The 26,419-nt window shown below is 47.0% G+C and overlaps 1 protein-coding gene across 2 annotated transcripts; it reads left to right on the forward strand.

Moving 5' to 3' along the window:
* Positions 1–13,803: 13,803 nt before the first annotated feature.
* On the forward strand, positions 13,804–18,866 carry med18 (mediator of RNA polymerase II transcription, subunit 18 homolog (yeast)). 2 transcript variants are annotated; one of them, XM_073028337.1, is made up of 3 exons: positions 13,804–13,897; positions 16,237–16,334; positions 18,201–18,866. In XM_073028337.1, exons 2-3 carry the CDS (start codon positions 16,262–16,264, stop codon positions 18,761–18,763), a joined length of 636 nt encoding a protein of 211 aa, XP_072884438.1. In that variant the 5' UTR covers positions 13,804–13,897; positions 16,237–16,261; the 3' UTR covers positions 18,764–18,866. The 2 variants fall into 2 exon arrangements, with proteins under 2 accessions (XP_072884438.1, XP_072884439.1); XM_073028338.1 differs by having other exon boundaries at positions 13,837–13,897; positions 16,241–16,334.
* Positions 18,867–26,419: the final 7,553 nt, after the last annotated feature.

Here is a 26,419-nt window from a genome sequence, read left to right on the forward strand (position 1 = left end):
GTGGGATATCAGAGAGTGGTGGGTGCGTGGAACACCCTCCCAGGGGTGGTGGTAGAGGCAGATACATGCGGTGCATTTAACAGACTCTCAGATAGGCACATGGATGACAGAAAAATGGAGGCTATGTGGGACAGAAGGGTTAGGTTCTTCTTGGAGTAGGTCCAACTGTCAGCACATCATCATGGGCCCGAGGGCCTGTTGGGGACAAATAGCGTCTGACATTCTCTGTTTACCAGCTGAGCTAATGAAGTATTTTCTGTAAAAAGAGCTCCAATTACCCAAGGATGAGATACACATCAGGTCTGTTACTTTTAAAGTTAAGCAACTTTCACAAAATACTGGAGGAACTCAGCAAGTCAGGCAGCTTCTCCGGAAATGAATAAACAGTTGAACTTCCGGGTCAAGACCCTTCTTTAGGACTGAGAAAGGAAGGTGGGGGGGGGGGGGGCGCGCAAGAATAGAAAGGTGGGGGATGGGGGAGAAGGTGTAGGTGAGGTCAGGTGGATGGGAAAGGCCAAGGGTTGGAGAGGAAGGAATCTGGTGGGAAAGGAGAGTGGGCCGTGAGAGAAAGGGAAGGAGGAGGAGACCCAGGGAGTGATGACGGACAAGTGAGAAGAGGCAAGAAGCCAGCGAGTGGAAAAGAAGAAGAGGGGAGGCGAGGGGAGAAGACAGAATAAAAATGTGGCAGGAGGGGTGGGAGTACCTGGCAGGTGCTGGGTGAGTCCAGGCGAGAGGGGAGATGAAGTAAGAAGCTGAGAGCTGGAAGAGTTTCTTAAGGGGCTGAAGGAGAACTGTTCAATCTTTGAGCTGAGATCCTTCTTCAGGACTGGAAGGAAAGAGGCAGAGGACGGGATAAGATGGTGAAGGAGTACGAGCTGGCAGGTGATAAGTGAGACCAGGTGAGGGGGGGTACGGGATGAAGTGGATGCCTAGGTGAGGATGTTTGGAAGAGGTAACGAGCAGAAGGAGAAGGAGTCTGACACGAGGGGACAGTAGACCATGGGAGCAAGGAAGGAGGAGGGGATCCAGAGGGAGGTGATGGGTAGGTGAGAAGAGAAGGGTGAGAGGACAATCACAATGGGGAACAAGTAAAGACAGAAAGGAGAGTGGAGAGGGTAGGTTACCAGAAGTTAGAGAAACGTACATTCACCTGAGGAGGAAGGTGGGTAGGAGGGGAAGTGGGGTGAAGTAAAAAGGGAGATAATAGGTGGATATGGGTCACCCTTGGGCAAGGTGTAGCACCTGCTTAGTCCCACGTGAAGCCATGGGAGCAGGTGGTGGATGGTCGTATGAGCAGCTGGTGCACATCACAAGTCCTGGTTATGCGACCACTGACACCAGGCAGACAATCTCTGAAGAGTATTGATAATGGCTGGGGTCACCCGTCTTGTAAAGACAGCACCCAGAAGAAGGCAATGGCAAACCACTTCTGTAGAAAAATTCGCCAAGAACTGTCGTGGACATGTGACTACAATAGCCCATGTCATGTGACACGGCACATAATGATGTTGATAGATAGGTGGAAGAGGGTAAGGACTGAAGAAAAATGAATTTGAAAGGTTGGAGAGTGGACCGTGGGAAAAAGGGAAGGAGGAGGGGGACCAAAGGGGGAGTGGAAGAGGGGCATCTGAATGTGGAATGGAAAACGGGGGAGGAGGGGTAAATTACTAGGTTAGAGAGATCAATATCCATGCCACCACTTTAAAGTTGATTGTTTATGAACAATGAACAGGAAAAAAAAATGTTGTTTAATCTGGGTAGGACTGTTAAATGGCCTGATGTTAGTTATTTTGTGTGCTTGATTTCGGATAGGCTGACTTCCCAACAAGAAACACGAGTCAGCAGCGGTGATCTTCAAAGCACTAGCTGAAATATTGGCGTGAAAACCTGCTGAAGGCATCGTTGATAGCAAACACCTAATGCATCATAAATGTTATCAGCCGGGGCTGTAATTTGCTGTCTATAGTCAGTCAAAATGAGCCTTTTATTACTGCTCGAATGGAAAATTTGACAACATGATCTAGACAGTTGCCAATCCACAAATCATTATCTCATGGCAATAAATCTTTGAAGTGCGGCGCGTGGCCGAGTGGTTAAGGCGTTGGACTAGCGATCTGAGGGTCGTGAGTTCGAGCCCCAGCCAAGGCTGCTTGTTGTGTCCTTGAGCAAGGCACTTAACCACACATTGCTCCAGTCCACCCAGCTGAAAATGGGTACCGGCAAAATGCTGGGGGTTAACCTCGTGATAGACTGGTGTCCTATCCGGGGCGAGGGGAGTCTCGTACTCTCAGTCGCTTCACACCACAGAAACCGGCATAAGCACTGGCCTGATGAGTCCATAAGGCTCGGGACAGACTTTAACTAATAAATCTTTGAGAGGGCATTTTTGCTGCAGGTATTTCCTAGTGTTGGGACAAGAGAATAATGGTAAACACAAGAGCTCTGTATTTAGTTTTTCAGTAATCTTGTGTGTGTGTGTGTGTGTGTGTATATACATACTAAATTGAATTGACTTTATTTCTTACATCCTTCACATACATAAGGAGTGAAAATCTTTATGTGATGTCTCCAATGGGACCACAACCTTGTCGTAGGGTTTGGAGGCTTGCGTGCCTCAGTGACCCGGAGAGCTGTGTTGGCTGGAGTCAGGGCTTTATGCCTTGGCTCTTGGTAGGGTCACCCATGCCAAACAGGTCAAGGGGTAGAGGTCAGACTAACAGTGGTCCACCGGTCCTCCAGGTTCGGAGGTGGGGGGGGGGAGGGGAGAGGTTCAGCTCAGGGCTAACAACCCTGACTGGTGGTCAAAACAAAAAAGTTGTTATGTATACAGCAATGAAGTATCCTTGAAGACGGCTATGGTGTCACAAATCAGCAACAATGAATATAGAACTGAGGCAGGTTTTTATGACAAATAAACATTTATTAAACATGCTAAAAAAAAACCCGAAAGTAAACAAACGACTAACTTAACTGGAAGTCAACTGCTGTGCAGCAGCTTGAACAGTTCTTAAAGCGGTAATGCGAGAACAGTTCCTAAAGTATGCGAAGGTCCAAAGTTTTACACAGTCAGTTAAAAGGAGAGACTTCTTGAAAGGTGTTAAATTCTCTTTCGTCGCGTTACTGCTGATCCCAGCTGCAGTATGCTTTTCCCGGAGGATTTACGATCGAAGGAAATAAATGGCTTAAAAGGCACTGACCTTTATTTGACAAAACTTTGTATCCAACTCACTGCTCTTTTTTGGCAAAGCAGGAATTATCACGGACACAAGTTACTACTTCCTCGTGCGGAGATTAAAGAAAGGTCGAATCTGTTTCACCGTCGACATTAACTTTCCAAATCCTTCGGTACGTCCGAACTCCGACGAATCTTCACTCTCCACTGACTTTATTGGCAATATCGTAGCAAAACTGCCGGCAATAACCTTTGAGACTTAAGGCAGAAAATAAAACTCCACTTTAAAATAAAACTGCGTCATAACATCCGAATACGCCGCAACGTGGAATCACTAGTGAAATCATCCACTGACTGCCCTGCGTCACAGGGAGGGGTTCTCCTTTTATACCCTGTTGAACAAAACTACCACATGACCTCTCACTGGCGGGAAAATGACATCACTCCCTCATCACAAGACCATTACCTCATCTCCAGTACAGCCTCAATTGCATCACGGTCACGTGACAGGTACAAGATACCCATGGGTACATAACAATGGACAGACAGAGATGGAGGACCTTTGCTGCTGCCCTTAAACGCAAACAGCGTAACAGGCAGGAACTATATGTAAAAATACGTGAATTGTATACATCACCATGCTACCACGTGATAAGCGCACGCTTCGCTTAAAGTAAACACAAAGTTAGACCTGCATTTCCAGACTCCCACGCCTTCCTTTGAATTAGTTTAATGCTTTGAAGTTACAAAACAAAATGACAAAAGGTTCTGCAGATGCTGGAAATCATGTACATCACGGAGAAAATGCTAGAGGAACTCAGCAGGTCGGGCAGTTTCTATGGAGAGGGGGCTGAAGCCAGAATAAGGAGGTGGGGGGAGGAGGGAAGGAGTACAAGCTGGGCAGTGACTGGCAAATTTCTACAGATGTATCAATGAGAGCATTCTGGCATCTTCCCCTTCCTTCTCAGTAGTGAAGAAGGGCCTCAGCCCAAAACGCCTACTGTTTATTCATCTCCATAGATGCTGCCTGACCAGCTGAGCTCCCCCAGCATTTTGTGTGTACTAATACTCTATTCCTTGGAGTGTCGGAGACTGAGAAGTGACCATCTGGAGAAGTATACCATCAGGGGTATTTCAATAGAATGAATCCACACTGTCCTTTTCCCAAGGAAAGGGAGTCCTTTCCCCTCATAATCTGGCTTCTTCCCTCGTCTTTTCCGGTCCTGATGAAAGGTCTCAGTCCAAAACCTTTTTCTTTTTGCGCATGGGAGGGGCAGGGTTGATGTTCTTGTTGCCATTTGCACAATTTTTATGTGTGTGTGTGTGGGGGGGAGGGGTTTTGATATTATCCTTGCCCTTCGCGCAATTTTTTTTGCATGGGGGGGTTTGATGTTCTTGTTGCTGTTAGCGCAATTTGTTTACTTTTTGCGCACTGGGGGTTTGATGTTTTCCTTTGATCGGGTTCCGTGGTGTTTCCTTGTTTCGTGGCTGTCTGCGGGAAGGCGAATCTCAGGGTTGCACACTGCACACGCACCTCGATAATAAAAGTACTTTGAGAATGCCGACTGTTTATTCCCCTCCATAGATGCTGCCTGACCTGCTGCGTTGCTCTGGATTTCCAGCACCTGCAGAATCGCATCTGCTTAAATAAGATATAAACTTAGCAAATTAAGAAATAGCATTGAGTATAAGAAAGACCAAACCAGTCCCTACCGAGGGAAAGAGATAGGCGGTGAAATCTCATCTGCATTGCAGGTGAATTAGAAGGAAACATGGCTTCCTAAGAAAATTTCAGCCAGTGAGGTACTTTGAACTCCAGTCACTGATGGCGTGTCAGCCCTGCACCGCAGTGTTTTGCACGCAGCAGTTTGACAATTACCTGTTGCATTGGAAATAATTGGGTCAGCGTGCTCCTCTTGTTTTTTTTAATCAAATAACCTCATCAGGCTTTTGGTTCACCGGAAAAAGCAAATTAATCTCCCAAAAAACAGGCCTGGGAAGAAAGCTCCCAGAAAACTCATTTATGAGTCAAGTGAGCTTTTGTAGAAGGCTGATAGTTTCACAGCCATTGTCACAGCCTCGACCTTTGTATCCCAGATTGCTTTAGCTATGGAAGTTGAACTGCATCTGGATCAGAGCAGCAAGCCTCCGGGTTGTCAGATTATAGAGGGACTCTCCACACCTGTAATTATACAGAACCGCTCTGTGTCGGTATATAAACATCAGTGAATGAATGGTGCATTGTCTGAGAAAATGCAGAGTAATTCCTTCTGCACCAGAGGCGTTAATAATGATTGCCTGGTGAAACAGCTGTAATTAGGAGCAGTGTCCTGTTTATACATGTGATGGAAGAATTGCCGAGCCAGATTTCAAAGCCTCAGCACGGGTAACTTACCCGGTGCCGCCGTCCACAGTTGTAAAGCAAAGTTGTGCTGAGCTATTCTATTGTAAAGCCTCAGGGGTAGACCTTCCACTTGTCTAGACCAAAGGAAATTGAAAGCTTGCAAACAGCATGGCAGGTATCTGCAACAGGCACAGAATGATGGAAGAACTCAGCAGATCAGGCAGCGTCCATGGAAAAAAATGCAATGTCAGAACCAGGTTTAATATCACTGGCATGTGTCGTGAAGTTCGTTGTCTTTGTGGCATAAATACAATGTAATACATAATAATAGTGTAGCCCCCTCACCGGGCTCATACGTTAGCCAGCCCTAATAACAGCCACAGAGCTCAGCAGTGAGAAGGCCACCTTCCATAAACAATAGGTGTCCAGGGTCGGCATGATTTAGGGTTTAACCACACAGGAACGCCCAGATCTTCTGATTAAAGAAACCTCCATTTGAGTGAATGCTGCGTAAATGCCGCCCATACACAGTTATCGGTCGGCAAGAGATAACAAATTGTACACCGGGTAAAATTATAAAGAAAGCATATTTACCAACATCTGCTTTATCGAAGAGTTAGTAGGACAAAGAAAACAAATGAAAGGGCCCATTACAGTTAACCCAATCCAAATGTGTACATTAATTTGGAGCTCATCCTGAAGTTGTCTTTTTCCTCATGTGTTGGACCCACGCTGTGTGAAAGCACATGCCACATTCCAAACGTCTCTCCAAGTCCACCTCCCAAACAAGTGGGCGCTCTCGCCGGGGGCATTGGCCCTTCCTCCTTGGAGCCGTTCGTCTGCACAAAACACCTCGTGCAACAGGGACGCTCCTCCCCACGGCATCCTCAGCCATCTCGCCCCGTCCTCTCCACAGCTCCCCCACTGCTCCCCCCCCCAAAAAGACTCACCAACCACACTGTCCATCACAAATCTCACTCTGCCCAGCACTCTCGAGAACCCTCTTCCAATTCCACCATCCTGATTGGCTGACACAACATTCTAAGTTGAACATCATAGCCTCTCATCTTTTAGCCGAAACCAAAACATTCTAAAGGCAGATCACACTGCTTTTACAGAACTGCTAAAATAAACTACCCACAGCACAGCAGTAAAAATCTTAACCAGAGCATTATAATAAAAACAAAACATGAATTACAGTGAGTATAAGTACAGTTAAATAAGTAATGTAAAAATAAAAAAAGTAGTGAGGTACTGTTCATGGTTTCAACGTCCGCTCTGAAATCAGATGGCAAAGTGGAAGAAGCTGTTCCTGAATCATTGAGTGTGTGTCTTCAGGCTCCTGTCCCTCCTCCCTGATGGTAATAATGAGAAGAGGGGTCTTCAGGCTCCTGTACCCCCTCCCTGATGGTAGTAATGAGAAGAGGGGTCTTCAGGCTCCTGTACCTCCTCCCTGATGGTAGTAATGAGAAGAGGGGTCTTCAGGCTCCTGTACCTCCTCTCTGATGGTAGTAATGAGAAGAGGGGTCTTCAGGCTCCTGTACCTCCTCCCTGATGGTAGTGATGAGAAGAGGGGTCTTCAGGCTCCTGTACCTCCTCCCTGATGGTAGTGATGAGAAGAGGGGTCTTCAGGCTCCTGTACCTCCTCCCTGATGGTAGTGATGAGAAGAGGGGTCTTCAGGCTCCTGTACCTCCTCCCTGATGGTAGTGATGAGAAGAGGGGTCTTCAGGCTCCTGTACCTCCTCCCTGATGGTAGCGATGAGAAGAGGGGTCTTCAGGCTCCTGTACCTCCTCCCTGATGGTAGCGATGAGAAGAGGGGTCTTCAGGCTCCTGTACCTCCTCCCTGATGGTAGTGATGAGAAGAGGGGTCTTCAGGCTCCTGTACCTCCTCCCTGATGGTAGCGATGAGAAGAGGGGTCGCTCCTGTACCTCCTCCCTGATGGTAGCGATGAGAAGAGGGGTCTTCAGGCTCCTGTACCTCCTCCCTGATGGTAGTAATGAGAAGAGGGGTCTTCAGGCTCCTGTACCTCCTCCCTGATGGTAGTAATGAGAAGAGGGGTCTTCAGGCTCCTGTACCTCCTCCCTGATGGTAGCGATGAGAAGAGGGGTCTTCAGGCTCCTGTACCTCCTCCCTGATGGTAGTAATGAGAAGAGGGGTCTACAGGCTCCTGTATCCCCTCCCTGATGGTAGTAATGAGAAGAGGGTTCTTCAGGCTCCTGTACCTCCTCCCTGATGGTATTAATGAGAAGAGGGGTCTTCAGGCTCCTGTACCTCCTCCCTGATGGTAGTAATGAGAAGAGGGGTCTTCAGGCTCCTGTACCTCCTCCCTGATGGTAGTAATGAGAAGAGGGGTCTTCAGGCTCCTGTACCTCCTCCCTGATGGTAGTAATGAGAAGAGGGGTCTTCAGGCTTCTGTATCCCCTCCCTGATGGTAGTAATGAGAAGAGGGTTCTTCAGGCTCCTGTACCTCCTCCCTGATGGTATTAATGAGAAGAGGGGTCTTCAGGCTCCTGTACCTCCTCCCTGATGGTAGTAATGAGAAGAGGGGTCTACAGGCTCCTGTATCCCCTCCCTGATGGTAGTAATGAGAAGAGGGTTCTTCAGGCTCCTGTACCTCCTCCCTGATGGTATTAATGAGAAGAGGGGTCTTCAGGCTCCTGTACCTCCTCCCTGATGGTAGTAATGAGAAGAGGGGTCTTCAGGCTCCTGTACCTCCTCCCTGATGGTAGTAATGAGAAGAGGGGTCTTCAGGCTCCTGTACCTCCTCCCTGATGGTAGCAATGAGGAGAGGGCATGTCCTGGGCGATGGGGATCCTTAATGATGGATACTGCCTTTTTGAGGCATCCACTATTAAGCATCATTAATGGTTGCTACACTTCAACCGTCAGGCTCCTGAACCAGAGTGGATAACTTCACTCACCTCAACACTGAACTGATTCCACGACCCAGAAGGCTTCTGCAACTCATGCTCTCAGTATTATTTATCAAATTTTTAAAATTTATTTTTGGGACTATTTGTCCTCTTTTGCACATTGGACATTTGCCAATCTTTGCTGCGTATAGTTTTTCATAAATTCCATAGTATTTCTTCATTCTCTTTTAAATGCCTGCAAGAAATAATATATATTATAAATATTATTTAGTATATTGTGACATATATGTACTTTGATAATAAGTTTACTTTGAACTTCAAACAATCTGACTGATTAAGTGCTCTGTGCAGCATTGGTAGGCTTTGCGTTGTTTGAGAATTCCTCTACCCACAATTGACTTCAGGACTAGGACTGCCAGACTGGGTAGCGGCTTCTGCCCTCGGGCTGTGAGACTAATAAATACCCTGCCACCACCGGGGTCCCGTCACTAGTTCAAGTTCAATTTATTGTCATATATACAACCAAACGAAACAACGTTCCTCCGGAGCACGGTGTTCCCACAAAACATATATCGCACACAGCACATAAAAGAAAATGTTACCTCAAGTTAATAAAATAGAACTGAAAAAGTCATGTAGTGCACATCACAGGGGAACACAGCTCACTGTCTCAGTGACAGGACCTCGTTGGTGGCAGGGTATTTATTAGTCTCACAGCCTGAGGGCAGAAGCTGGTACCCAGTCTGGCAGTCCTAATGCTGAAGTTAGTTGAGTGTGGAGGAATTCTCAGACACCACAAAGCCTACCAATCCTGCACAGAGCACTGAAGCAGTGACAGAGCTGGCAAAGTTCAAAGTCTGAGGTGGCGGCTGTCCATTTTGTCCAACGATGGCAGGAAAACTCTGCGGGAGGGTTTTTAAAGTGGAAAAGCCCTTACACTGGGGCAGTTCCACTCTCTCGACCTCAGGTCCGGGTCCAGTGGTACGAACAAGTGTCACAAACTGGGGTCTCCTGTGGTTGCAGTGGATGACCGTGACGTCTTCTGTGCCTCCTCACGCCCTTTGCTCTCCACGGAGCATTGCAGAACCACCTTCCTGGCCGTTGGATCTCATCGTAGATCTCATCACTCAGTCCACTGGAGCAGACTTTGCCTGCCAGGACAGGCATGTCCCTATCTCACTGAGGTATGAGGGCCAACTTTTTCTCCAGTCATGCCTGAAACGTCCACTACCTCTTTGCCATAGATGCTGCCTGGCCTGCTGAGTTCCTCCGGCATTTTGTGGGTGTCGCATAGAATGGAGGCTGATCTCTGAGGTGTCTGAAATTCTGCAGACGCTGGAGATGCAAAGCTACACACGCAGGTCAGGCAGCATCTATGGAGGGGAACAAACAAGTCGATATTTCGGGCTAACGCCCGCCATCGAGACTGAAAAGGAAGGGGGAATCCTGAATAAGAAGGGATACGAGCTGGCAGGTAATAGCTGAGGCCAGGAGAGGGGGAAGGCGGGTGGGTGGCGCAGAGGTGGATGAGGTAAGAAGCTGGGATGTTATAGGGGGGAGAGTTAAAGGGCAGAAGAAGGAATCTATTTATATATTTATTGAGATACAGCACTGAACAGGCCCTTTGAGGCCTTCGATCTGCAGCACCCAGCAACCACTGGACAATTCACCATGACCAATTAACCTACCAACCGGCACGTCTTTGGAACGTGGGAAGAAACAGGAGCACCCAGAGGAAACTCACACGGTCACGGGGTGAACGTACAAACCCCTGATAGGAGAGGAGAGTGGAGCATGGAAGAAAGGGAAGGAGGGTGATGGGCAGCTGAGGAGAAGAGTGAGAGGGGAACAAAAATGGGAAATGGAAGACGAGTGAAAGAGAACGGGGTGGAATTACTAGAAATTGGAGAGATCGACGTACAGGCTGTCAGGTTGGAGGCTACCCAGATGGAATATAAGTTGTTGCTCTGTTCCATTCTTTAATTTTGACAGAAAATACGCCATTATATGTGACTGTTTCGCAACACACAAGGCCATTCTTCTCATTCCACCCGTCTGCACCCAGAAAGTCGTTACTAATCACTTGACCCAATTTTCTTTCCTTTTATCAATTCTACTGGAAGTGTTCCTTGATCAAATATCAGCTTTCTTCTGTCCAGCAACCACTGCCGTGCCCAGAAAATGAGAATGATTAAACAGGATCTGTCTCCAGTGCAGCCAGTAACCATGGCTGTGGGTGGTGATGTGTGAGGAACTAGTCTTACAGCACAGTTCAGGGAATTTTCGAGGAGGCAAGTTCTTTGAACAGCTTGGAAATTCCCTGATGTAGTAATAATTGCTGTTTTAAATACTGAGCAGAATAAGATTCAGGAACAAACAGAGAGGGCAGGATTGACTTGCAAGGCCATTCTCGTCTGTTAATTGCCCACGAATTGCCTGTAAGTGAAAAGACACAGTGGGTAAGATAAGAACTGTTTCTGCTCTCCTCCTGAGCTTGTAGTTGAGCTGACACAAGATCTGTCTTCAGGGCTTTTCTAAGCATTGTGAAACCTTGAATTTAATCAATGGTTCTGAGGCGCACATAAGAACCACTTCACGCAGCTGGGACAGAGACCTGTAAAGGAAATGAATGACCCTACGTGTACTCAGTCCTGATGAAGGTGTTCAGCTCGAAATTTCGACTATTCATGCCCCTCCAAAGTTCAAAATAAATTTTATTATCAGAGTACATACATGTCATCACATGAGATTCATTTTCCTGTGGGCATACTCAGCAAACCTATAGAATAGTAACTATGACAGGATCAATGAAAGATCAACCAGAGTGCAGAAGGCAACGAACTGTGCAAATGCAAATATAAATAAATAGCAATAAATAACGAGAACATGGGATAATGGGATAAAGAGTCCTAAAAATGAGATAAAAACACAAAATGCTGGCATATTTATTTCCAGCATCTGCAGATTCACTCGTGTTGCCTAAAAATGAGATCATTGGTTGTGGGTACATTTCAATGACGGGGCAAGTTATCCACTTTTGTTCAAGAGCCTGGTGGTCCAGGGGTACCCTAGACGCTGCCTGACTTGCTGAGTTCCTCTTGCATTTTGTGTGGGTTGCTCTGGATTACCAGCATCTGCAGAACTGCATCGAGTGTTTACCCTCTAAGTGTCCTGCTGATGGTGTATGGTGAGGACGGGACTGTATCCTTAGACCTCCTCCTCCACAGGTCAGAGAGGATTTCTTCCTTCTGTCGCCAGTCTCTGAGCTGAAATTAGAATAATGGGATATTAAAGAGTTCTAAGTGCTTTTATGTTCCATCAGTTTACAACCCTGTCTTTCCCTGGATTTAGGGAAGGGCAGAGATCCTGCTGGGTGTTGAGGTTGGAAGAGCTTCAAAGATTTGAAGTACATTATCAAAGTATTTATGCAGTATACAACCCTGTGATTGTCCTCCCCACAGACAGCCATGAAACAAAGGAAAACCATGGAGCCTGTTCAAAGAAAAGCACCAACCTCACCCCCACACGCAAAAAAAAAACAATTGCGCAAATGGCAACAAAAAAAAAGCAACGAAAATCACAGACTATAAAACACAAATTCAAAGGAGTCCAGGCAAATTCCGTTCAGCTCAGTGTTTGTTATCTGTAGGCCGCTCCGATTCAAAATCACCCAAAATGGCAACAAATAAAGGAGCGAGCAGGAACCAGAAACACATCATAATGTGAACTACAGAGCCCAGTCCACAAACAGCTCCGATTAAACCTCGCCCAAGAGCCAAAACTCTGTCATTATCCTTCGACAGCATCGAGGGAGAGAGAGAGAGAGAGAGAGAGACCTTCCTCAGGGTGCAGCAAGCAACAGAAAGAGGGAGACTGTCACACGCAGACACCTTCCTCCAACAGCGAGATACTCCCTCGTGCTCTGCACTCGCCTCAATGAGGAGGGGAAGGAGGCTAGCTGGAAGGTGATAGGTGAAGCCAGGGGCGTGGTAAAAGTCAAGGGCTGAAGAAGAAATGTGATAGGAGAGGAGAGGTAATCATGGGAGAAAGGGAAGGAGGAGGGAAGAAGGTAACAGGCAGGTGAGAAGAAGTGAAAGGTCAGAGTAGGGAACAGAGGAGGGGGGGGGGGTCATTAGTTACCAGAAGGAGAAATTGATATTCATGCCATCAGGTTGGTGGGCACTCAGACGGAATAAAAGCTGTTTCCCCTCCACCCTGAGGGTGACTCATCTCAGCAAAGTGCTGAACTGGTCTGAACGAGAACAATACTGGTAGGACTCTGTAAACAGACCGTGTTGATTTCCCTCCTCTGAAACTCCGATCTGATAGTTATTCCAGAATTTAGTCATTGTAGTATAGTAAAACACAGAAGCAAAACCACGAACAGCAAAAGGCTCGGCTCTATACTAGGTCCGCCAAGCTACACAAAAAAACAGGAGATCTTGCTGATGGCGCAAATCTTGAGGAACACCCAAATTAACACATCCAGCTCCCCATTAGCATTCTGGCAAATCTGTTCATCGTCTCCTCGGCTGCCATACAGATGCCAAACTCGGGCTGGAGGAGCAACACCTGTTATTGTCTGGGTAGCCTCCAACCTGCTGGCATGAAAATCGGTTTCTCTAACTTCCAGTAATTCCTTCCCTCTCCCTCGCTTTCCGTTCCCAGTTCTTCTCACCCTTTTTCCCTCACCTCCCTCTGGCTCTCCCTCTCGTTCCCTTTGTCCCATGGTCCACATCCCCTCCTATCAGATGCCTCCTCCTTCAGCTCTTTTCCCAGTCCATCCATCCCCTCCCAACTTCCCACTTCATCACCCCCTCCCCATCCCTCAACAACCCAGTCCCCCCCCCCACCCAGTCTGAGCAATCACCTTGATTTCTGAATGGACATTGAGCCCATGAATACTACCTCACTGCTTTCTGTTGGCACTACATAGTTAATTTAACTTTTTAAATAAATATATATTACCTACCCTAATTTACAGTTTTTAGTATTAGGTACTGCAATGTACATTTAACAACAAATTTCACGATATATGCCGGTGATATTAAGCCTGATTTCTGATTCTGAATCGGCAGCTTTGCCACCGGCTCCATTGGCACACGGCTGACTTTGGACTCTTGCTGTGCCTGGGGGGGGGGGGAGTTGTTGAGGTTGTGGGGGGTAGAGGCGGGGGAAGGGTGTGAAGATCCCACGGCTTCACGTTGAAGGTGAATTGGGGGAGTCCTGAGGACAAAACCCCACTCTGTTATCACACGGCTGACTTTGGAATCTCACTGAGCCATGTCGCAGGCTGAGGGGCGCCTTGGGCACAGATCCGCGGGATCCCGACCCGAAACTCCGGCAGCCGAGCCGCGGGATCCCGGGGCCCCGAATGATTCCAATTCAATAACTTGAGAGCCGGAACCTTCTTTCGGGACCCGCGCTCCCGTCCGGACGGTATTTCCAGCCGGAAACGCATAACCGTCCGTTTGGGGAGTCCGTCCGGGTAGGGGCTACTCTGGTGTAAGTAGGGAGGGAGAGAGAAGGGGTGAGGATTGAGAAGAGGGAGGAGGAAGGAGAGGGAGGGGCGGGGAGAAGAGGGAGGGTGAGAGAGGAGAGAAGAAGAAAAGGAGGGAGGGGAGGAAGAGAAGGGAGAGGAGTCTATTTCGGTGCACCTCTAAATCTCTTTTAAACACTGTGATTGCATCTCATCCCACCACCACCTCTGGCATCGAGTTCCAGCTACCAGACTCTCTCTGTGTAAACCAAAATGTAAAAGTCCAGTTTATTGTCATACGCACAAGTAAACATGTAGAGATGCAAAGAAAAGCTTACTCACAGCAGCATTGCAGACATGTAGCATCAGATAAGCAGCATTCACAAGAAAAGCATAAATTACAGACTTTTTCACATGAAGGGAGCTCTATTTGACCAAAAAAAAACAAAGCCCATTTTTCTGCGTTGTCGCCGTGGTGTTACTATACCGAGGTAGTGATTAGGGTTTTGCTGGTTGGTCAAGAGCTCATCAGACCCCGGAATCAGAATCAGGTTTATCATCACTGACATATGCCATGCAATTTGTTGTTTGTGGCAGCAGTGTGGTGCTTTAAAACTCCTTTAAGAAGTCCCCTTTCCAGTTCCTTCCTCTCCACTTACACCTATGCTGAAGTGTTGATGGGGTTATGGGGAGAGCAAGCTGGGATTTGTGTAATTGGGTGTTTGGTTGGCAAGGATATGCTGCACTGATGGGTCCATTTCCATACTGTAGGTCTTGAAGGCAACCACATTACTGTCATCAAATCCAGCTGCTAACCAGCCCCAGACCACTCCTGGGTCTCACTGTTGGCATAAAAATACAGTGCTAATTTTTATGTTGGTGTTTCATTATGTAGAAAGTTGGTGGGAAAGGGGCCACACTGACCTTTTACTTCTCATCTGCCTAGCACTTCCCCCTGGGTCCCTTCCACCTTCCCTTTCTCCTATGGTCCACTCTCCTCTCCTGTCAGATTCTTCCTTCTCTAACCCTTGGATGTTTCCCACCAATCACCTTCTGGCTAGCCTCCTTCCCTTTCCCCCCATGTTTTTATTCTGACATCTTCCTTTTCAGTCGTGATGAAGGGTCTTGGCCCAAAATGTTATTCATTTCTATAGATGTTGCCTGACCTGTTGAGTTCCTCCAGCATTTTGTGTGTGTTGCTCTGGATTCACAACATCTGAAGAATCTCTTGTGCTTCTGAAAGCAAATTCCATCTCAGTACAAAGTAGTCATTGTTCTGCATTTATCCTATCTATGTGGTGAGGTGAGGGCCTCCGTCGGTCAGAGTTGACCATGGATGTTGTGTCCTAGCTGTGTAGATACGCAAGCCAGGGCAGTACGATATGGAGAGCAAGCTATTGCCCATGTAGCAAGCTCCCCCCTCCATGCATTTGATGAGCCCGAAGGAACGGAAGAGACCGATACAATTTGGTACCAGCAGCGTTGCAGGAGTTGCCAGTCAGCATTGAACTCCAGCCTTAGGGACTCCAGCTCTGGATTTTTCCCTCGGGGTTTACTCCCGAAGCCTCCCCCATGAGTGGGTATGGCCTCAAGGCAGTGGAGATTTGAGATCGGAGTCTTCCTTCTAGAAGAGCTGTCAACCACGGCTGACAAGCTCCATCTGCCCGAAGCGACTGGTTTTAAGGCACCTGTGACTTGCCATTGCCCCTTCTCCCGTCAGTAGAAACTGTTCTGTCAGACTTAGTAGCTATGCTGCACGTGAAGGCCAGGAGCTGGAATTGGTCGTCAGAGGCTATTTGGGGTGCACACCTCTGGGAGCATTTAACAGGTAGTGGGAGCTTGTCCTTATTACCACTCCCGTCTATAACAACCTTAAGGAACCACCATATCTGTACTCATCTACACCTCCCCTCTATCTTCTATGTTCGAAGCAAAAAAGTCCTAACCTGTTCAATCTTTCCTTATAACTCAGGGTGTCCAGTCCCATCACATTCCTTGTAGATTTTCTCTGTACTTTTTCAACCTTATTTACATCTTTTCTGTAGGTCAGAGATCAAAACTGCACACAATACTCCAAATTAGATCTCACCAATGTCTCATACAACTTCAACATAACATCCCATGTCCTGTACTCAGTACTTTGATTGATGAAGGCCAATTCGCCAAAAGCTTTCTTTACAGCCCAGTGACGCCACTTTCAATGAGTTATGGATTTGTATTTTCAGATCTCAATTGCTGTTCGTTGGTGGGTATGGTTGTGGATTACTCTAAATCTGAAGATGCATATAAATGATTAACTGTTTGCCTGACCCACCTCACAATACAGTCTTCGTGATCTCTTGGTTAACAGCAGTTTCTCTGTCAGTCAGGTTCTCTGGAGAAGACTCAGCATGGAGGCCCCTCCTGTGACCGTGATGCCAGTTATCGGTGGAGCCATCAACATGATGGAGTACATTCTACAGGGTATGAGAAGTGGTTCCTCCAATTATATTGCAACACACACAAAATCTGCGGGCCAGACGGCACCTATGGAAAAGAGTAAAGAGTCGACGTTCCCGGCTGAGACCCTTCACCAGGGCTGGAAGGGAAGTGAGAAGCTGGGGGGCAGGGGGAGGAAGAAGCACAAGGTGGCAGGTGATAGGTGAAACCGGGATTTTATTTCATTGCTTTTTAAATAGAGATCATATTGTTTAAACAGAGATGTGGAGCAATTTCTTTAGCCGGAGAATGGTGAATCTGTGAAATCCATTGCCACAGGTGGCTGTGGAGGCCAAGTTATTAGGTGTATTTAAGGCAGAGGTTGATATTCTTGATTAGTCAGGGCATGAAGGGATATGGGGAGAAGGCAGGAGATTGGGGCTGAGAGGGGAAATGGATCAGCCATGTTGAAATGACAGAGCAGAGTTGATGAGCCAAATGGCCCAACTCTGCTCCGACATCTTATGATCTTGGGGTATAACCCCAGTTATGGTTCTGTAAAGTTATGCTGCCATGCTGTCCCAGTCTCATACTTGATGTCTGTTTGGGATTTTGTATTTCTAATATTTCTTAGTTAAGTAGGTAGAATTGTAATATTTTGTCCATAGAATATTGGAGCAGAATTAGGCCATTTGGCCCATCGAGTCTGCTCTGCCGTTCCATCAAGACTGATTTATTTTCCCTCTCAATTCCATTCTCATGCCTTCTCTTACTAATCAAGAGCCTATCAAACTTTGCTTTAAATATACCCAATGACTTGGATTTCACAGCGATCTATGGCAATTAATTCCCCAGATTCACTACTCTCGTCTCAGTACTAAAGGGACATCTTTCTATCCTGGGACTGTGCACTCTGATCCTGGATTCTACTAAGATAGGGACATCCTCTGGTTGTTCCTATATCTAAGCCTCTCTCTCAGTATTCAGTATGTTTGCAAATCAAGAACCTATCAACCTCTAACCAAGATGGAAAGGTGTGCAATTGAAAGTTCAGTGGTAGAAGTAGAAAACAGGAGGTGACGGATGTTGTATTGGCAACTATGGAGAAGTGCAGAGGGTTTTCTGAATAATAATGACAAAGACTGGAGTGTAAATAATAACCTGAAGAGATGCTGGAAATCTAGAGCAACACACACAGGACTGTAGAGGAACTCAGCAGGTCAGGCAGCCTCTGTGGAGAAGAATAAACAGTGGCCGTTTTGGGTTGAAGCCTGTTATGGGTGCATGTGGATTACGCATCATTACCCTGCTGTTTGCTCCTCGTGGGACTGACACGTAATCGGCTGATTAGAGATTTGCATCACCGAGCAGGTGATGCTGTAAAGTGAACCCTGAGTGCAGGTCGGGATGAATAGGCGTGAGTCACACACACAAAATGCCGGAGGAACTCCTGCCCGGTGGTGGCTGCGGGAACACAGTTCGGCCCTGACGGAGGGGTTCTTTGATGACGGGTCCTGAAGAAGTGTCTTGGTCCGAAATGTCGACTGTATTTTCATCTCCACAGATGCTGCCTCCAGCATCTTGTGTGTGTTGCTTTGGAATTCCAGCATCTGCAGAATCTGTTGTGTTTTTGATGATAGGTGTGGCCTTGATGAGGAAATGTATCGTATTGATACAGCTTCTAGTGTTCCTGCTCATTCGAATTGTGTACTGGACGATGAAATGCCGTTCTTGTTCTTATCTAAGAGCTTTTGCACACATGGCCCAAGCAGCGCATTGCATGCGCCCACCACTCTGTGTAAAAATAAAACTTGTCCTCACACGTCTGCTTTGAACTTGCCACCTACTCCTTAAATTCATTGCATAGAATTTCGGCCGCTCACTGAGTCCAACCCTTTGTATCTCGTGCAGGGAGTGTGCTGGACCAGAGCCTGGAAAGCCTTCTCCATCGCCTGCGTGGACTTTGTGATAATATGGAGCCAGAGACGTTTGTCGATCACGAGCTGGTCTTCCTGTTGAAAGCTCAGCAGGGAAGCCCGTTCATCCTCCGGGCGCGGCGCTCCGTGGACAAGCCGAACGTGCCGTGGCTGCTCCGCTACCTCGGTCAGCCGGAGATCGGCGACAAGAACAGGTCGGCCCTGGTGCGGAACTGCGTGGACATCGCCACGTCGGATAACCTGACGGAGTTCCTCACGGAGATGGGCTTCCGGATGGACCACGAGTTCGTGGTGAAGGGCCACATCTTCCGCAAAGGGATCATGAAGATCCTGGTGTCCAAGGTCTTTCGCATTCTGCTGCCCAACAACCTGGAGAACATCGAGCCCCTGTCGCTGTCCTACCTCGTGGAGCTGAACGTGGTGGCTCCTCCCGGCCAGGATGCAGTTTCAGACGACATGAAGAACTTCTCAGAGCAGCTCAAGCCTTTGGTTCATCTGGAAAAGGTTGACCCAAAAAGATTGCACCAAGTGTCGTGAGTCTCCACGGTGAGTGGGTAAGACCGTCTGTGGCACTGAGAACTGTCCTGCTTTGTTCACTGAACTGTAAATAGTTTTGTAATAAACTCAGGATTTCTTTTGCTACTGCTTTTTCTTTTCATTTATTTAAGAACTTTGAACAATATTCAAGTCAAGTCAAGTCACTTTTATTGTCATTTTGATCATAACTGCTGGTACAGTACACAGTAAAAATGAGACAACTTTTTTTCAGGACCATGGTGTTACATGACACAGTACAAAAACTAGACTGAACTATGTAAAAAAACAACACAGAAAAAAACTACCCTAGACTACAGACCTACCCAGGACTGCATAAAGTGCACAAAACAGTGCAGGCATTACAATAAATAATAAACAGGACAATAAGGCAGTAAGGTGTCAGTCCAGGCTCTGGGTATTGAAGAGTCTGATAGCTTGGGGGGAGAAACTGTTACATAGTCTGGTCGTGAGAGCCCGAATGCTTCGGAGTCTTTTCCCAGACGGCAGAAGAGAGAAGAGTTTGTACGAGGGGTGCGTGGGGTCCTTCATAATGCTGTTTGCTTTGCGGATGCAACGTGTAGTGTAAATGTCCATAATGGCGGGAAGAGAGACCCTGATGATCTTCTCAGCTGACCTCACTATCCACTGCAGGGTCTTGCAATCCAAGATGGTGCAATTTCACCAGGCAGTGATGCAGCTGCTCAGGATTTACATTTTTACCCAGAGGATGGGGAATCTGTGCAGTTCATCACCGCAACTGGATGCAAAGTCCAAGTTCACCGCTCTCTAACTAAAGGAATTTCTCCTCATTTCTGTTCTAAAAGGATATCCCTCTATTCTGAGGCTGTGTCCTCTGGTCTTAGACTCTCCCACCACAGGAAACATCCTCTCCACATCCACTCTATCGAGGCCTTTCACCAGTCGATAGGTATCAATGAGTCACCCATCATTCTTCTGAATTCCAGTGAATACAGGCCCAGAGCCATCAAACACTCTTCAGGTGACAAGCCTTTCAATCCTGAAATCATTTTTGTGCACTTCCTTTGAACCCTGTCCTGTTTCAGCGAGTTCTTTCTAAGATAAGTGCCCAAACCTGCTCACAATACTCCAAGTGAGGCCTCACCAGTGCTTTATAAAATTTCAACATTACATCCTTGTTTTTATATTCTAGTCCTCTTGAAATGACTGACGGGGGACGAGGAGCTTGTCCAAATCTAGACTTTTCAATCTGTACAAAGAAGCAATTGCATTTACGAAGAATCTGCAGATGCTGGAAATTCAAGCAACACACACAAAATGCTGGTGGAACGCAGCAGGCCAGGCAGCAGCTGTAGGGAGAAGCACTCTCGACGTTTCGGGCCGAGATCCTTCTGTCCTGACGAAGGGTCTCGGCCCGAAACGTCGACAGTGCTTCTCCCTATAGATGCTGCCTGGCCTGCTGCGTTCCACCAGCATTTTGTGTGTGAGTTGCAGCAATTGCATTTGCCTTCCTCACCACAGACTCAACTTTGCAAATTATTCTTTAGGGAATCCTGCACAAGTCCCTTGCACCCCAGTTTTTTGTACTTTCTCTGCATTTAGAAAATAATCAACCCTTTCAATTCTTTTATCAAAGTGCATGACTATACATTTCCCAACACTGTACTCCATCTGCCATTTCTTTGCCCATTCTCCTAATCTGTTTAAGTCCTTCTGCAGCTTCTCTACTTCCTCAAAACTGTCTGCCCTTCCACCTATTTTCACATCATCTGCAAACTTTGCAACAAAGCCATCAATTCCATCATCCAAATTATTGACATGAAATGTAAAAAGAATCGGCCTCAACCCAGACCCCTGTGGAACACCACTAGTCACCAGCAGCCAGCCAGAAAAGGTTCTCTTTATTCCCGACCTTTTTCTCCTGCCAATCAGTCACTGCTTTAGACATGCTAGTATCTCTCCTGAAATACCACGGGCTCGTAGCTTGTTAGCAGCCTGGTGTGGCACTTTGCAAAGGCCTTCTGAAAATCTAAGTATGCAACTTCAACCGATTCTCCTTTCTCTGTCCTGCATATTATTTCAGTTAGGGGCTGAGAGAGGACCCTAACTGCAAGCTTTGTGGTCGGGGGGTTCACTGGCACATGTATTGTCAGGATGCAAAACAGCTTTAACACAAGGATGGGTGTAGGTGGCCTCACGACAAGGCTCTGTTGTCCCTTGCTGACACGCTGGAGTGAGGGGAGAGGTGTGAAAAGAGAACAGCTAGCAGAGAGGCAAGCAGGGCAGTCATTTTCATCGAGGAGAGGGCCACGCCAGTCATATCAAAGAGGCCTAAATCCAACCTGCTGCAAACCGCCACATGGTGGGAGATGAGGGTTGACGTGGAGAGGAAGCCGCAGTTCCCGGAGCTGGTGCAAACCGCACTTCGATCAGACGTCGTACTGTGCTCCACCGAAGACACAGAAATCATGCTGGTGGAACTCACAGTACCACGGGAGGAAGGATGCGAGGAGGCTCATGAGAGGAAAGCCCTGAAGTACCCAGGAATGCAGGGACAAAGATGGCGGATGTGGAGATCGGCTGTAGAGGGTTCGCCACAGGACTTGATCCAGGCTGTTAGGTTGGATTACGCCTGAGAGTGTGGGGAGGGTGATGTACAGGCAGCCACCGCCCGGGCCTTGACAGATCAGGGTCAGGGTCCAGCGGCGTGGAGTGCAAAACGGCTAGGGGGGGCCCTTTCGCTGCTGCATTCTTCCCCCGCCTATACTGCCGTTGTGATGGGTCATCATCTGCCAGCTCCACTGCTGAGGTCTTGGTTGGATTGCTCTTTGGAGCCTGCTGCCCCACCACACCCCCCGACCTGTGCATCAATGACCAGTAGACCCAAGGATGGGCTGGGGACTGCCCACAATTGCCGGCAAACATTGTTTGTTGGTTTCATTATTGAGGGAGAGTGCAGAGCACAGCATGCAGGATAATCAACTGAACTTTATTGATAAACCTGGACAGCAAACATTCTGCTTCATGTTTATTGTTAGATGCATCTCATGGATTTTGGGCTGGTGATCATGAAATTTACATGCACCATTTAAAAAAACAATTATATTTGTTATTTCAATTCAAGATTCAAGTCAGAATGACTGATGCCAAGATTAAGGAAGGCATGTTTGTTGGTCCACAAACAGGTCACCAGTGACAGGCAATTTGAAGAACTTCTAGAGGGACCGGAGAAAATCTCATTGAAGGCATTCAAGGATGTTGTTGAAAATTTTCTTGGCAACGACAGAGCACCAAACTACCTGCAGCTGGTTGACAACATGCTTCAAGCACACAAAACCATGAAGTGCAACATATCACGAAAGATTCATTTTCTGCATTCCCATTTAGACTTCATCCCTGCAAATCTTGGCTCTGTCAGTGATGAGCACGGTGAAAGGTTTCACCAGGACATTGCGGTCATGGAAAACGGTATCAGAGAAACTGGAATCCATCAATGCTGGCTGATTATTGTTGGACAATTAAACAAGAAGCCTCAGACACTGAGTACAAATGAAAATCATCAACAAAACATTTTTAGGTTTGTTGAACTATTGCAAAGTGTCAGCACCATTATGGAATTTAATGGATTATATTCAATAAAAGGTAATTTGTTTCTCCAGATTCCTACGTTATGCAAGTAGTCTTCAAGGCGTCTATCATAAACAAAAAAAAATTTCTGAGGAAGTACCATTTTCAAAATATTTGTTTAGTGTAACACTGCTTGTACAGTATGTGAACTCTTCCCACGTGGGTGTGGCTAACTGAATGGTGTAGGAATAACACTGTTATCTACCACTACACTGATGGTGGGGAGGGATGTGCCCACTATATACTGGCCAGAGTCCACTGCTCTGAGCAACTTTCTCAAATTGTTGAACTCGACTATGATGCATCATTCGTATTCCCATCTAAGGGCCTCTTGCAATCTCCTCTTATACTGCATGCACCACTACCCTGTGTAAAAACACGACTTGCCCCATAGATCTCCTTTGAAGTTACCCCTCACACTTCAAAAGCCTGCCCTCGAGTAGTAGACGTTTTGGCACTGAGGATAAAGATGCTGACTGGCTATCTCTGCCTCTCGTAATCTTATAAACTGCTGTTCAGAGTGAGTGGTGATACTGGGAGACCTGCTCACTGCTGAACAGCCTGGAAATGATGGGACCTGTGGTGTGTTGGGTGCCCGTTGAACACCTGTCGCCATCTGGTGGCCAGACTGGGAACAGCAGCACGTACAAACAAGCTGGATGAACTCAGCAGGTCGGGCAGCATCCGTTGATCCGCTTTCCACGGATGCTGCCCGACCTGCTGAGTTCATCCAGTTTGTTTGTACATGTTGATTTGGCCACAGCATCTGCAGTGTACTTTGTGGGAACAGCAGCAGGTCTCCATTCATCGACATACGTCGTAAATTTTGTTAAATAAGGAATCAATAGAAATTAAGCAAGTAGTGAGTTAGTGTTTGTGGGTTCAACGTCCATTCAGAAACTGAATGGCAGAGGGGAAGAAGCTGTTTCTGAATTGTTGAGTGTGTGTCATCAGGCCCCTGTACCTCCTCCCTGATGGTAGCAATGAGAAGAGGGTATAAACTTGGTGATGGGGTTCTTTAATAATGGACACTGCCTTTTTGAAGATGCCCTGGATAATACAGAGGCTAGTGCCCATGACGGAGTGGACTAAACTTACAACTCTCTGCAGCTTACTTTGATCCTGTTCAGCAGCACCTTGCTCCCCACCTCCATACCAGTGATGCAGCCAGTTAGAATGCTCTCCCCAGTACATCGGTAAAAACTTGCAAGTGCCTTTGGTGACTTACGAAATCAACCCAAACTTCTAATGAAATATGGCCGCTGTCGTGCCTCCTTTGTGGCAGCGTTGATATGTTGGGCCCAGGATAGATCCTCAGAGATGCTGACACCCAGGAACTTGAAATTGCTCACTCTTTCCACTTCTGATCCCTCGATGGGGACTGGCGTGTGGTGCCGCCGGAAAGGCTGGCTCTCATTGCCCGCTGCTGAACAGCCTGGAGCAGATCTAATCTGATGGGGCATTGTGGTCTGTTGGGTGCCTGTTAGTCAGCTGAACACGTGGAGCCACCTGTTGGCCAGACTGGGAACAGCGGCAGATCTTCGTTAAACTTCAATATCAGTTTTATTTTTAGTGACATATGCCATGAAGTTTCCTTGTTTTGTGGCAGTAGTACAATGCAGTACATTTAAAGATTATTACAGGCGACAATAAATATAATAAATAAATAGTATAAAAAGAGAGCAAATTAGTGAAGTATTTTGGGTTCATGGACTGTCAGAAATCTGATGGCAAAGGGAAGGAATCTTTTCTTAAAATACCAAGCGTGCATCTTCAGGCTCCTGTATCGCCTCCCTGCTGTTAGTAACATGGGGGGGCATGTCCTGGATGGTGAGTGCCCTTAACGATGGATGCCGTCACTTTTTGAAGATGTCCTTGACGGAGGGAGGACTAGTGTTCAAGAAAATGCAATCTCAGGGTGGTATATGGTGACACCAATGTACCTTGATAATAAAATTTGCTTTGAACTTTGAACTCCAGTGTGCATGTTGGAGCTGGCTGAGAAACATGAATGTTTTTCAAATAAAGTTAACTTTAGTTCCTTATCATGGCACAGAATATTACGGCGACCCTTGAGAAAGAGTGTTCAGTAGGTCAGCTGCTCTTCGTAGGTCAGGTTTATGGGGTGACACTGTTACAGCTCGGGGTGTTCCAGAATCCTGAGTTCAGTTCCAGCCCCCTCTGTAAGGAGATTGTACGTCTGTCCCGTGAATGTGTGGGTGTGCTCCAGGTGCCCCATTTTCCTCCCACAGTCCAGAGACATACCAGTTAGTAGGTTAGTTGGCCATTGTAAGTTGTCCTGTGATTAGACTGCGGTTAAGTAGGTGGGTTGCTGGGTGACGCAGCTCGTTGTGCTGAAAAGGCCTGTTCCGTGCTATAAGGAGCAAGGAAGATTGGTTTAAAAAGTCACGATCGAATAGCAGAGCACACTTGATGGGCCAAATGGTCTAATTATGATCCCGGGCTTTTACCTCTGTATGTGTTCTTCAGGGTGGTACCCAGGACACAAACCTCCTTAGCTGCTTTAGCAACAACCTTCCAACCATTCTCAGGTCACGGGAGGGGTTGTCCACGGTCACGTACAATGTTCATGTCCACTTGCATCTCCTCGTCCCGTGAAGTAGCCGTGCCTGCACGCAGCAGGACCTAGACAACATTCAAGCGGAGGTTGATGGGGAAGCGAGTAACGTGCACACCAGAGAAGTGCCAGACATGACTGCTGTGACTGTCACTCTGGAGAGACACGCGGCTGATAGTATAAAAGATTGGCCACCCACAAGCTGACGGTATTTGGAGTCACTCTGGAGAGACACGCGGCTGATAGTATAAAAGATTGGGCACCCACAAGCTGACGGTATTTGGAGTCACTCTGGAGGGAGGCTCCCTGATCCAACATTACATCACATTTTTATTTGCTAAAGATCAAAGGTAACAACAGGACAATTCCACATTACAATGCATTCCCAATACTTCCTTTGAGTTACAAATGATCTCCAAACACCTAGATCTTCAGATCAACACTCCAGACACACAAAATCAATGTTAATCACTGCTGTCTCTCAGCTGCGTTCATATGCAGTCATGTCAGGTCAATGGGTTATTTATTGCATTGTTTGTTGTCGTTTGTTGTGTTCAGTTCTGTTGTGTTCTGTGTTCTGCATCTCGGGTCAATGGGATGTTTACTACATTCATGCATATACAGTACAGTCATCTCGGGTCAATGGGATGTTTACTACATTCATGCATATACAGTACAGTCATCTCGGGTTGTGGGTGTTTCCTGGTTTGCAATCAACCCCAGTCAGTCTGCAGCTGCAGGAAGACCATTGTTTTCAGAGCCAGATTTTAAATTCAATCTACAATCGACATTCAGATCTGAAGACTGATTGTTGTTGAAATTAACATTAGTATAATCTGTATCTCCAGAATATGCCCTAACAATGACCATCTCCCGTAAGAACCAATCAAACTACCTTCTTTTGACATCGATGACATTACCATCACTATCTCCCCCCATTACCTTCTGAGAGGACACCAAGAGATTCTGCAGATCCTGGAAATCCAGAGCAACACGCACAAAATGGAGGAACTCAGGTCAGGCAGCATCTGTGGAAGGGAATAAGCAGTTGATGTTTCGGGCTGAGCCCTGATGAAGGGTCTCAGTCTGAAAGAGTGACTGTTTATTGCCCTCCGTGGATGCCGCCTGACCTCCCAAGTTCCTCCAGCATTTTGTGTGCGTTGTAATTGACTAGAAATTCAAATGGAGCTGGACTTGGTGATAGAGGGTTTGGAATCGGACGCAAGATATTTAAAAGGGACATCGGATAAGTACCACACAACATATTTGGAATAACCTGCTGGAAACAGTGGCTGAGGTGGGCACATTAGCAATATTCAAAGGCCTTTTAGAATAAGTACATAGATAGGAGAGGTTTAGAGGGCTAGAGGCCAAACACAAGCAGATGGGTGAAACAGCCTGTTTGTGTGCTGCACATTTCTATGACTCAATGGGAGAAGCTCATCGGACACCACAGTTAGCAGGGTCGAGAT

Source organism: Hemitrygon akajei, chromosome 24 (genome assembly GCF_048418815.1).
Source record: "Hemitrygon akajei chromosome 24, sHemAka1.3, whole genome shotgun sequence".
NCBI lineage: Eukaryota > Metazoa > Chordata > Chondrichthyes > Myliobatiformes > Dasyatidae > Hemitrygon > Hemitrygon akajei.